The sequence below is a fragment of the Dendrobates tinctorius genome, unplaced genomic scaffold, assembly GCF_039654945.1.
Source record: "Dendrobates tinctorius isolate UK_male_01 unplaced genomic scaffold, ASM3965494v1 ptg000138l, whole genome shotgun sequence".
In the NCBI taxonomy this organism is placed as follows: Eukaryota; Metazoa; Chordata; class Amphibia; order Anura; family Dendrobatidae; genus Dendrobates; species Dendrobates tinctorius.
The window spans coordinates 7,696,256-7,708,723 of record NW_027361806.1 but is presented as its reverse complement, the minus strand read 5'-3'; the positions used below and the strand labels follow the sequence as shown (position 1 = coordinate 7,708,723).

The window sequence follows — 12,468 nt, the reverse complement described above, 5'->3', positions numbered from 1 at the left end:
ATGGGAAGTGGCAGGGATGACATCCCAACATATCTGGACAAAAAGTACATAAAAGCGACCTATATGACTAATAGATCATTATTTCTATAGTGCAAGGTGATGAAAACAGCAATCCAATGATTTCAGGTGCCACCTTCCTTCATACTGTTCCATGACATGAGATAATATTAGCTGAGATCAGATTAGGTCAATCAAATCAGATTAGCATTGATCATTTAAGACCTGATGCACTCAACTAACATCGCACAAACACCTGAAATACCTGTCTATACGTGATAGATAAAAAAATGTGTAAAACACAAGTTATAAAAGAACTAAGATCACTAAACCTCATATTCTGTGACCATTTTGCAGATGCAATTCCAAGTGAACTTGCAGGAACTACAATTCCTGCTTCAAAGTCACAAACTTCAGCTCCGGTAAGAAGTACCACAGCCACTTCTAGAGGAACAACCCGTATAACAGCAACAACGACTCCAATTACCTGTGGTTCACCTCGTTTTACCACTAAATCTCCAACCACCCCTAATCCAAATGGAAGCACACAAATCACAGCAGATCCAGGGACTTCTTCACCCAATCCATCAAGTGGTAATACTACATCTTATTCAACAGTGGGGACCATTAATAATTATTATTGTTTTTATGCTAATAACCTAAAAGTGAGCTAAATGAATCCCAATCATCCTTGCAGAGGTTGTGCTTTAGCCATCAGAGCCTGTGCATGTACTATAGGGGTTATTCATGGACGCCAGTTGCCTGCTAACATTGGGCACCGCTATGAATAGGACTATTGTATAATAGTGAGATATCCATGATGGAGAAAAGGTAAAACACATCAATAAGCAAACTACAAGTGATGACGGATTGAGTTCAGTAAACCTGATATTCTACAGTTGTGGCCAAAAGTATTGACACCCCTGCAATTCTGTCAGATAATACTCAGTTTCTTCCTGAAAATGATTGCAAACACAAATTCTTTGGTATTATTATCTTCATTTAATTTGTCTTATATGAAAAAACACAAAAGAGAATGAAGCAAAAAGCAAAACATTGATCATTTCACACAAAACTCCAAAAATGGGCCAGACAAAAGTATTGGCACCCTCAGCCTAATACTTGGTTGCACAACCTTTAGCCAAAATAACTGTGACCAACCGCTTCCGGTAACCATCAATGAGTTTCTTACAATGCTCTGCTGGAATTTTAGACCATTCTTCTTTGGCAAACTGCTCCAGGTCCCTGATATTTGAAGGGTGCCTTCTCCAAACTGCCATTTTTAGATCTCTCCACAGGTGTTCTATGGGATTCAGGTCTGGACTCATTGCTGGCCACCTTAGAAGTCTCCAGTGCTTTCTCTCAAACCATTTTCTAGTGCTTTTTGAAGTGTGTTTTGGGTCATTGTCCTGCTGCAAGACCCATGACCTCTGAGGGAGACCCAGCTTTCTCACACTGGGCCCTACATTATGCTACAAAATTTGTTGGTAGTCTTCAGACTTCATAATGCCATGCACACAGTCAAGCAGTCCAGTGCCAGAGGCAGCAAAGCAACCCCAAAACATCAAGGAACCTCCGCCATGTTTGACTGTAGGGACCGTGTTCTTTTCTTTGAATGCCTCTTTTTTTCTCCTGTAAACTCTATGTTGATGCCTTTGCGCAAAAAGCTCTACTTTTGTCTCATCTGACCAGAGAACATTCTTCCAAAACGTTTTAGGCTTTTTCAGGTAAGTTTTGGCAAACTCCAGCCTGGCTTTTTTATGTCTCGGGGTAAGAAGTGGGGTCTTCCTGGGTCTCCTACCATACAGTCCCTTTTCATTCAGACGCCGACGGATAGTACGGGTTGACACTGTTGTACCCTCGGACTGCAGGGCAGCTTGAACTTGTTTGGATGTTAGTCGAGGTTCTTTATCCAACATCCGCACAATCTTGTGTTGAAATCTCTTGTCAATTTTTCTTTTCCGTCCACATCTAGGGAGGTTAGCCACAGGGCCATGGGCTTTAAACTTCTTGATGACACTGCGCACGGTAGACACGGGAACATTCAGGTCTTTGGAGATGGACGTGTAGCCTTGAGATTGCTCATACTTCCTCACAATATGGTTTCTCAAGTCCTCGGACAGTTCTTTGGTCTTCTTTCTTTTCTCCATGCTCAATGTGGTACACACAAGACACAGGACAGAGGTTGAGTCAACTTTAATCCATGTCAACTGGCTGCAAGGATGATTTAGTTATTGCCAACACCTGTTAGGTGCCACAGGTAAGTTACAGGTGCTGTTAATTACACAAATTAGAGAAGCATCACATGATTTTTCGAACAGTGCCAATACTTTTGTCCACCCTCTTTTTTATGTTTGGTGTGGAATTATATCCAATTTGGCTTTAGGACAATTCTTTTTGTGTTTTTTCATTTAAGACAAATTAAATGAAGATAATAATACCAAAGAATTTGTGTTTTCAGTCATTTTCAGGAAGAAACTGAGTATTATCTGACAGAATTGCAGGGGTGTCAATACTTTTGGCCACAACTGTATGACCATTTTGCAGGAATGTCCACATCCAAAGTAACACCTACACTAACACCTACAGTATCCTGTGGTAGTACGGGCTGTTTACCGACAACGACCTCAGCCACCACTACTCCAAGTCCACAAGTGACACCTGGTCCAAGGAGTTCTACTGCCCCCAACCCCTCTACTTCAAGTGGTAATTCTACATCTTCTTATTATACAGCTGTGATCATTAATAATTATTGTTGTTCCTGCGGTAAGAACCTAAAAGTGAGCTTAAAGTGTCCCAACCATAGCTCCAGAGGTTGTGCTGTAGCTAATATCAGAGCCGTGATATCCATGATATATAAAAGGTAAAACATATGAATAAGTAAACTACAAGTCAGGGTATGTGCATATGTCGCATTTGCCTTTGTTTTTCCCCTTGTTTTCTTGCGAAAAACACAGCATTTTACTGTAGGAAAAAAATAGTCAAAAATGTGTGTTTTCTTGCAACGTTTTTTCCTGCCAACAGTTGGGTTTTTGATGCGGAAGTGTCTGCAGCAAACATTTAAAGGCACTGTCAGCACAGAATGACTGTGATTATCAAGCACTGGAGCTCGGTGCAACCTTGATGTGACCAAACAGTCCAGTGCACCTTTCCATCTACTTGTTTTCCCTCAGTCTCCTCCCTCATCTTCTTGGATTGACAGATCTGGCTTCATAGAGCCAGAGAAGAACGACAATAGATGGAAACCAAGTAGGGGAGAAGGTGCACATAAATGTTTAGTCAGTTTGGTTAGCAGATAATTCCAGAAAGATGATCGTGAAACGAGCATTGTTAAGAACGGTCATTCACGATAGTATTTCAATGTCAATGCAGCTTATGGAATGTCATTGAAGCATTGTTTTCTGTTACTTTGTGCTTTGGTGACTTGTCCAGACCTTTACTGTGTGTTTTGTAATACTGGGCATTAATTACTAAAATTTAGGGTATTGATATTTCTTGCATATACTTCTGGTACTGACTCTTGGCCACTTCTCCTGGTTCTGACTTTGATTCTAACCCTGGTCCTGTCTTGGCTCTGGTACCTTTTCTTATCTATGACCTGGATCTCAGAGGTCTCCTGGTTTGGATTCTGGTTTCCCCTGGGTTTATTTCTGATTTTCACAGGTTTGCACTGCTATGTACAGCTATTGGTGTGAAATCTGGTTCTGCACTGGTTTCCACCTCTTAGATTCTGATCCTGATTTTGCTCCTGTTACATCTGGTCCTATCTGCAGACTTCTTCTCCTGGTTCTGGGACCTATCAGCCGACTCCGGTTCTTGTTCAGCTGCTCAAGCTCTACTTACAGTTGTATTAATTCAGAGATGATTTTCAAGGCTGTGACCTGGGAATCTTCTTGCAGGAAGGAATTAATATGAGCAACAAATTATTCCTTAGACTCTCTATATAACCCGGTCATGCTTAATCTGCTCATGGTGCGAAGTCTAATTCATTCCAATCAATCACAACAGCACTTACTAACCACAATTCTTTTAATGGTTTGACCAAATAAGCTTCTTGACTTGGCCCGCATCTTCCATAATGAGAAATGGAAGGAGGTTTTCTTGGAACATACAAGCTGAAACAGCAATGGCAAGGCAAATGTCCAACAATGCTGCAATAACCGGAGGCTAAAAGGAACATGTTCAATCCTATATTACTCCAGAAAACGTGCCACTGCAATTCTCCTGTACATCTTTAAAGTACAGCAGAGCTCTAAAAAATGCTGCCTAACAGTGAACAAAGCAGCACATATATACTGCAGGTAGACGTACTCAACTTCATTCAATTATAACTCATGTGTCTTCTTCCTATCTCCCAACTAACGCAGCTGCAATCACTGGTTCAACAACTATTCCTAGGTCTGAAATAACAACTACATCAGGAACAAGACCTACTCAGGAACCTGGAACAAGCACAAGAACATCTTCAGATAGTGGGTCCTCCACTAGTGCTAGTGTAAGCTCAAAAACCACATCTGGGACAACAACTCATCCAACACTCTCAGGAGAGACAACAAGTTCTGTGACTATTAACCCAAGTAGTGTTACAGGATCACAGAAGACTACTGATCCAAATGTCAGTGCAAACACGCAATCCAGCACAAGTAGTTCTCTAGGAACTCAGCCGATTACAAGTTATCCAAGTCATAGGACATCTACCATTCCAAGTGGGAGCGTAAAAACCACATCTGGGGCAAGTGTTCCTACAGTATCAGGAGAGACAACAAGAGCCCCAAGTAGTGTGTCTACTAACCCAAGTAGTAGTCCAGGATCAGGAAAGACTACTAATCCAAATGTGACCGGAAACACTCAATCCACAACAAGTGCTTCTCCAGCATCTGGGCAGACTACAGGAGGTGCGTATAATGATCCAATTGTAACCTTTAAAATCCATGCTGGCTGCAGGAAGAGTTAAAGTGGGTTGATCAGTGAGCTCGTTTTGGTGGTAGAGTTTGTAAACATCCTAGGAACGCTCGTTCACGATAATCGAGCAGTCTTAACAAGCTGCAAATAATCTGATGAACAAGCAAAGCCCTCTCTCATCAGTTGAATTAATTGTTGTGCTGCGCAAAATATCTTCGTGCTGCCAAGAAAACTGTCAGTCGATGAGCGATCTATTACAGATCTATCACAGATTAGTTGGTGCTCATCTGATACCGGGGCGGCTCGTGTATCCTCATCAAAGATCGGAGTTCACTAGATGAAAGATAAGAGTTACAATCACTGCCACCGGAGCATGCTTACTGATGGAATCATAGTTACCTCTTTCTGCTGCCAGCCGAGTACTGTGATATATACAGCCTGTAGGAGCCAAATGGTTACTAATGCTTAATGAAACCCAATGTCAAAATGAATTTTAGCCCAAAATACATACAGTTAAGAAAAAAAGCTAAAAAGTTTGAAGGGAGTCTCCAATCAGTGTATGTAGATAGAGGGGGCAGGCTATAGTTTATTATACGTGATTATTTGGCCAGGATTCTTATCTTAATCCCAGCTAATTTTAGTTGTATTTAAAGGCTGGACTAAAGGCCCGCTGAAAAGGACAGATGTAAAGCCATGAACGAGAGCTGATCGATTATATATACATATATATATATATATATATATATATATATATACATATTATATAACCTGACAATTAGAAATAAGTGCTACATCCATTCAGTCATCAATTATTTGCCCATGTAAACAGACCATAAGGACGACCTGCCACCAGGTCAAAATTACCTAAAGTGGCCAGGTTTTGCTGTTACGGTAATTTATTGCATGCTTCTCCTCTTAGGATTCTGGGATCTTTTACTACGTAAATATTTGCAGTTCTAGAGTCTATTATTTATTAAGCCCAATTTTTAGTGTCCTGCATAGTTAAATGGTTAACAAGACCCTTTTAGTGATGATCAGAAAAATTAGTACTATATAAAAAAAGGTCCATATCTCTGGAACTTATGGTGGATTTATTAGACAAAAAATAATACTTATGGAAGCAGCAGAAATAAAATAAGAACAAGCATCGGCCACTTTTAACCTGGTGACAGGTCATCTCAAAAGGCCCCTTTACATTTAGCGATGCACCAGCGATCCCGACCACGATACGACCCGGTCAGGATCGCTGGTGCATCGCTAAATGGTCGCTAGTGAGCTGCCACACAGGCAGATCTCACCAGCGATGCAGCGACGCAGCAGCGGTCGTTACTTACCTTTCAGACGCGGCGATGATGACGTCCTCCCGCCCGTATCCACGCGTCGCTCGTCAGCGCCAGCAAGAAGCCCAGCAGGAAGCAGCCGACGAGAAATGGACCCGGCCGATCTTGCGCGATCAGCGATAACCAGTGGGGGAGCCGGTCGGAGGTAAGTATTACACATAGCGATATCGCTGCTGCGTCACAAAATCGGTGACGCTTTAGCAATATTGCTAGCGATATCACTATGTGTAAAGGGCCCTTAAGTCTGGGATGTCCTGAAACATTATTTTCTGCTACTTGGTTATTTCGTTACCTTATCTAGAGCTAGAGCCTATTTGTGTGCCGGGTTTTTCTTGTATACTTTTTCCGATTTAAAGACCTAATTACTTACATTTGGGGTCCTGGTATTTCTTGTATCAACTTCTGGTCTTCACTTCTCATAACGTCTACTAGTTCTGTAACCCTGGTTCTAATTTGATTCTTATACTGTACTTTATCTATGATGTGGACCTCAATTGTGTCCTGGTTTGGATTCTGGTTTCCCCTTGGGTCTATTTCTGCTTCTCACAGGTTTGCACTGCTAGCCACATCTTTTGGTTTGAAATCTAGTTCTGCACTGGGTTCCCCCTCTCAGATTCTGATCCTGGTTTTGCTCCTATTACATTTGGTCCTGTCTGCAGACTTCTTCCCCTGGTTCTGGGACCTATGAGGTGACTCTGGTTCCTGTTCTACTGCTCAAGTTCTACTTACAGTTGCATCCATTCAGAGATGATTTTCATGGCTGTGACCTGGGAATCTTCTTGCAGAAAGGAATATGAGCATCAAATCATTCCTTAGATTCTCTATCTCTATATAACCCATTGATGCTCATGGTGCAAGGTCTAATTTTGAGCAAATAAGCTTCTTGAGTTGGCACGCATCTTCCATAACGAAAAATGGAAGGAGGTTTTCTCGGAACATACAAGATAAAATAGTAGCGGCAAAACAAATGTCTAACAATTCTGCAATAACCGGAGGCTAAAAGGAACTTCTTCAATTCTGTATTGCTCCAGAAAATTTGCCACTGCAATTCTCCTGTACTTCTTTAAAGTACAGCAGAGCTTTAAAAAATGCTGCCTAACAGTGAACAAAGCAGCACATATATACTGCAGGTAGACTTACTCAACTTCATTCAATTATAACTCATGTGTCTTCTTCCTATCTCCCAACTAACGCAGCTGCAACCACTGGTTCAACAACTATTCCTAGGTCTGAAATAACAACCACATCCGGAACAAGAACTACTCAGGAACCTGGAACGAGCACAAGAACATCTTCAGATAGTGGGTCCGCCACTAGTGTTAGTGTAAGCTCAACAACCACATCTGGGGCAACTGGCCCAACACTACCAGTAGAGACAACAAGAGCTCCAAGTAGTGTGTCTACTAACCCAAGTGGTAGTACAGAATCAGGAAAGACCACTAATCCAAATGTGACCGGAAACACTCAATCCACAGCAAGTGCTTCTCCAGCCTCTGGGCAGACTATAACATCTACACAGGGTTCATCTACTAGTCCAGGTCTAAGCTTCACAACCTCATCTAGGACAAGTGAAGCTTCAGTACCTGGAGAGACAAGTTCTTTGACTATTAACCCAAGTAGTGTTACAGGATCACAGAAGACTACTGATCCAAATGTGACGACAAACACTCAATCCGGCACAAGTAGCTCTCTAGGAACTCAGCCGACTACAAGATCTCCAGGCAGTAGTGCATCTACCATTCCAAGTGGGAGCGGAAAAACCACATCTGGGGCAAGTGTTCCTACAGTATCAGGAGAGACAACAAGAGCCCCAAGTAGTGTGTCTACTAACCCAAGTGGTAGTCCAGGATCAGGAAAGACTACTAATCCAAATGTGACCGGAAATACTCAATCCACAGCGAGTGCTTCTCCAGCATCTGGGCAGACTACAGGAGGTGCGTATAATGATCCAATTGTAAGCTTAAAAATCCATGCTGGCTGCAGGAAGAGATAAAGTGAGTTTATCAATGAGTCGTTTTGGTGGTAGAGTTTGCAAAGATCCTAGGAAAGCTTGTTCACAATAATCAATCAGTCTAAACGAGCTGCAAATAATCTGACAAAGAAGCAAAACCCTCCTTCATTAATTTAATTGTTGTGCTGCACAATAGATCTTTGTGATGCCAAGAATAGTGACAGCTGATGTGCACTGAGCGATCTATTACAGATCTATTACAGATTATTCAGTGCTCATCTGATACCGGGGCGGTGCGTGTATCCACATCAAAGATCGGAGTTCACTAGATGAAAGATAAGAGTTACAATCTCTACCACCGGAGCATGCTTACTGATGGATTCATGGCTAGGTTACTTCTTTCTGCTGCCAGCCGAGTACTGTGATATATACAGCCTGTAAGAGCCAAATGGCTACTAATTAGTGAAACTCATTGTAAAAATGAATTTTAGCCCAAAATACATACATTTAAGTTAAAAAAGTGCAAAAAAGTTTTAAGTGAGAAGCCAATCAGTGTATGTAGATAGAGGGGGCAGGCTATAGTTTATTATACATGATTATTTGGTCAGTATTCTTATCTTAATCCCAACCAATTATCTTAGTTGTATTTAAAGCCTGGACTAAATTCCCACTGAAAAGGGCAGATGTAAAGCCATGAACGAGAGCTGATTGACTATATATATCTCTTTATATAAGCTGATGATTAGAAATAAGTGCTACCTACGTCCATTCAGTCACCAATTTGCCCATGTAAACAGACCTTAAGGAGAACATGCCGCCAGGTCAAAATTATCAAAAGTGGCCAGGTTTTGCTGTTAATTTATTGCATACTTCTCCTCTTAGGATTCTGGGATCTTTTATTACTTAAAAATTTGCAGATCTTGAGATATGGGTCTATTATTTATAAAGCCCAATTTTTATTGTCCTGCATAGTTAAACGGTAAACAAGACCCTTTTAGTGAAGATCAGAAAAATTAGTACTATATAAAAAAGGGTCCATATCTCTGGAACTTATGGTGGATTTATTAGACAAAAAATAATACTTACGGAAGCATCACAAATAAAATAAGAACAAGTGCCAGCCACTTCTGACCTGGTGACAGGTCATCTCTAAGCCTGGAATGTCCTGAGACATTATTTTCTGCTACTTGGCTATTTTGGTGTCTTATCTAGCTAACTGTGCGCCAAGGTTTTTCCTGTACACTTTTTACAATCTAAAGACCTAATTACTTATAGTACATTTGAGGTCCTGTTATTTCCTATATCAACTTCTGGTACTGACTTCTAATAACATCTACTAGTTCTGACTATAGATTGAACCCTGGTTCTAATTTGGTTCTGATACTGTTCTTTATCTATGACGTGGACTTCATTTGTCTCCTGGTTTGGATTGTGGGTCCCTCCTGGGTGTGTTTCTCATCCTTACTGGTTCATATTGGTTAATTCTAAATCTAGTTCCACTCTGGTTTCCATTTGCTGGTTTTCCCACTGTTCCTGGAGTCTAACATCGGGTCCTCCTGACTACAAACTACGTCTTCTGGTTCTGGAACTGTAAGCTGACTCTGGTTCTTGTTCTGCTATGTAATCTCTGCTCACAGTTGCAACAATTCAGAGATCACTTAGAAGTCTGTGAAGCCCAAGATTCTTATCAAAGAAGCAAATTAATGTGAGTGAAAAAATCTAAAGAATTTCTTAAATGCTGTAAAACCATTTTGCCCGCCTTGGTCAATCTGGTCAAGATACAGGATCTAATATGTATCATAACAGCAATAACCACAAAAAGGTATAACCAAATGACACGCACCTTCCTTAGAGGGATATGGGAGGAGGTTGTAATGGAACTAACAAGTTAAAATAGTAACATGAAGACATGTCTTCAATTCTCCTTTACTCAAGAAAACAAAACAATAAAATTCTCCTTTACTCCTGTACATCTTTAAAGTACATCAGAGCTTTTATAAAAAAATGCTGCCAAACAGTGAACAAAGCAGCACATATATACTGCAGATAGACGTACTCAACTTCATTCAATTATAACTCATGTGTCTTCTTCCTATCTCCCAACTAACGCAGCTGCAATCACTGGTTCAACAACTATTCCTAGTTCTGAAATAACAACTACATCAGGAACAAGAACTACTCAGGAACCTGGAACGAGCACAAGAACATCTTCAGAGAGTGGGTCCTCCACTAGTGCTACTGTAGACTCAAAAACCACATCTGGGACTAGTGGTCCAACACTACCAGGAGAAACAACAAGAGCTCCAAGTAGTGTGTCTACTAACCCAAGTGGTACTTCAGAATCAAGAAAGACTACTAATCCAAATGTAACCGGAAACACCCAATCCACAGCGAGTGCTTCTCCAGCATCTGGGCAGACTACAGGAGGTGCGTATAATGATCTAATTGTAAGCTTCAATATCCCTGCGGTTGCAAAATGAGTCAACGTGAATCCTTCAGTGATCTCGTTTTGGTGGTAGAGTTTGTAAATGTCCTAGAAACGCTCGTTCACAATAATTTAGCAGTCTAAACAAGCTGCAAATAAACTGACAAACAAGCAAAAAGCTAATTCATCGGTTGAAATTATTTTTTAGTGCTCCACAACAGATCATTGTGCTCCCTGGAAAAGTGGCAGCCGATGTGCACTGAGCGATCTACTACAGATCTATTACAGATTATTCGGTGCTCATCTGATACCGGGGCGGCTCGTGTATCCACATCAAAGACCGGAGTTCACTAGATGAAAGATAAGAGTTACAATCACTGCCACCGGAGCATGCTTACTGATGGAATCATAGTTACCTCTTTCTGCTGCCAGCCGTGTACTGTGATATATCGAGCCTGTAGGAGCCAAATGGTTACTAATGTTTAATGAAACTCAATTGTAAATATAGGAATTATAGCCCAAAATACAGACATTTAAGTAAAGGAAAAGATCCTATAACAAGTTTAAGAGAGATACAAATCAGTGTATGTAGATAGGGGACAGGCTAAAGTTTTTTATACATGATTATTGGATGATCAATTCTGTCTTAACCTCAGCTAATTACAGTTATATATAAAGCCTGGACTAGAAATCCACTTACAAGGGCCGATTTAAGTCCATGAACGAGAGCTGATCGACTACACATATGTATATATGTGCTCATGATTACAAATAAGTGTTAAGTCCATTTGTTCACCAATTAATTGACCATGTAAATAAACCTTAAAGAGGACCTGCCACCAGATCAAATTTGTCAAAAATGTCCATTTTTTCTCCTATTTTATTCTTGCTGCTCCCTTTGTATTTTGTTTTTTTAACTGCTTAAAAACTTTCAGATTCCAAGATTTGGGTCTTTTTATCTAGTATGCCAAATTTTTATCACACTTTTCAAAGTTAGCACTGTAATCAACACCCCCTTGGTAAAGACCCAAAAAAAGGCCCATATCTCTGGAAATGATTGAAGGACTCTTTAAAAAAATACTCAGAGGAGCAACAGAAATAAAATAAGAGCAAAAACTGTCAGCTTTTGACCCGGTGACCGATCCTCACTAATTCCGGAATGTCCTGAAGCATCGTTTTCTTCTAACTTTTTTGGTGGTTTATCTAAAGCTTAACTGTGTGCTTAGGTTTTTCTTATACACTTTTTGGATCTAAAGACCTAAATGCCCACATTTTGGGTCCAGTTATATTCCGTATCAACTTCTGGTACTGACTTCTTATAACATCTACTAGGTCTGACTTTGGATCTAACTCTGGTTCGACCTTGGGTCCGATACTGTTCTTTATCTATTACCTGGACCTCAATTGTATTCTGGTTTGGATTCTGGTTCTCTACTGGGTGTGTTTCTCATCCTGACTGGTCCACACTGGTTAATTCTAAATCTGGCTCCACACTGGATTCAATCTCCTGGGTTTGCTTCTTATCCTGGGTTTACACTGTTTCTGAAGTCAAACATCTGGTCCTGACTACAGACTACATCTTCTGGTTCTGGAACTGTAGGGTGACTTTGGTTCCTGTTGCTGCCATGCAATTTCTACTAACAGTTACAACCATTCGGACATTACTCAGAAGTCTGTGAAGCTAGGGAGTCTTCTTACAGGAACAATATAATGCAAAAAAATTTATGGATGCCTTAAATTCTGTACCTCAAGTTTGCCAGCATTTGGTCAATCTGGTCAAGGTACAGGGTCTAACATGCTCCAGTCATAACAGCATTTATCTAATGGTATAACCAAAGACGCATCTTCCATAG

The 12,468-nt window shown here is 40.7% G+C and overlaps 1 protein-coding gene across 8 annotated transcripts in view; it reads left to right on the top strand.

Annotated features, from left to right (window-relative positions):
* The window catches only part of LOC141048683 (uncharacterized), an 80,923-nt gene that overhangs the window by 40,179 nt on the left and 28,276 nt on the right, over positions 1-12,468 (top strand). For 6 of the 8 annotated variants that reach the window (XM_073544521.1, XM_073544518.1, XM_073544523.1 and 3 more), the window contains exons 11-15: positions 355-591; positions 2,545-2,703; positions 4,365-4,892; positions 7,436-8,173; positions 10,303-10,617. In XM_073544521.1, the coding sequence (XP_073400622.1) occupies positions 355-591; positions 2,545-2,703; positions 4,365-4,892; positions 7,436-8,173; positions 10,303-10,617 (1,977 nt within the window). The remainder of the gene's footprint in view (positions 1-354; positions 592-2,544; positions 2,704-4,364; positions 4,893-7,435; positions 8,174-10,302; positions 10,618-12,468) is intronic. The other 2 variants (XM_073544520.1, XM_073544522.1) reach the window with 2 other exon arrangements.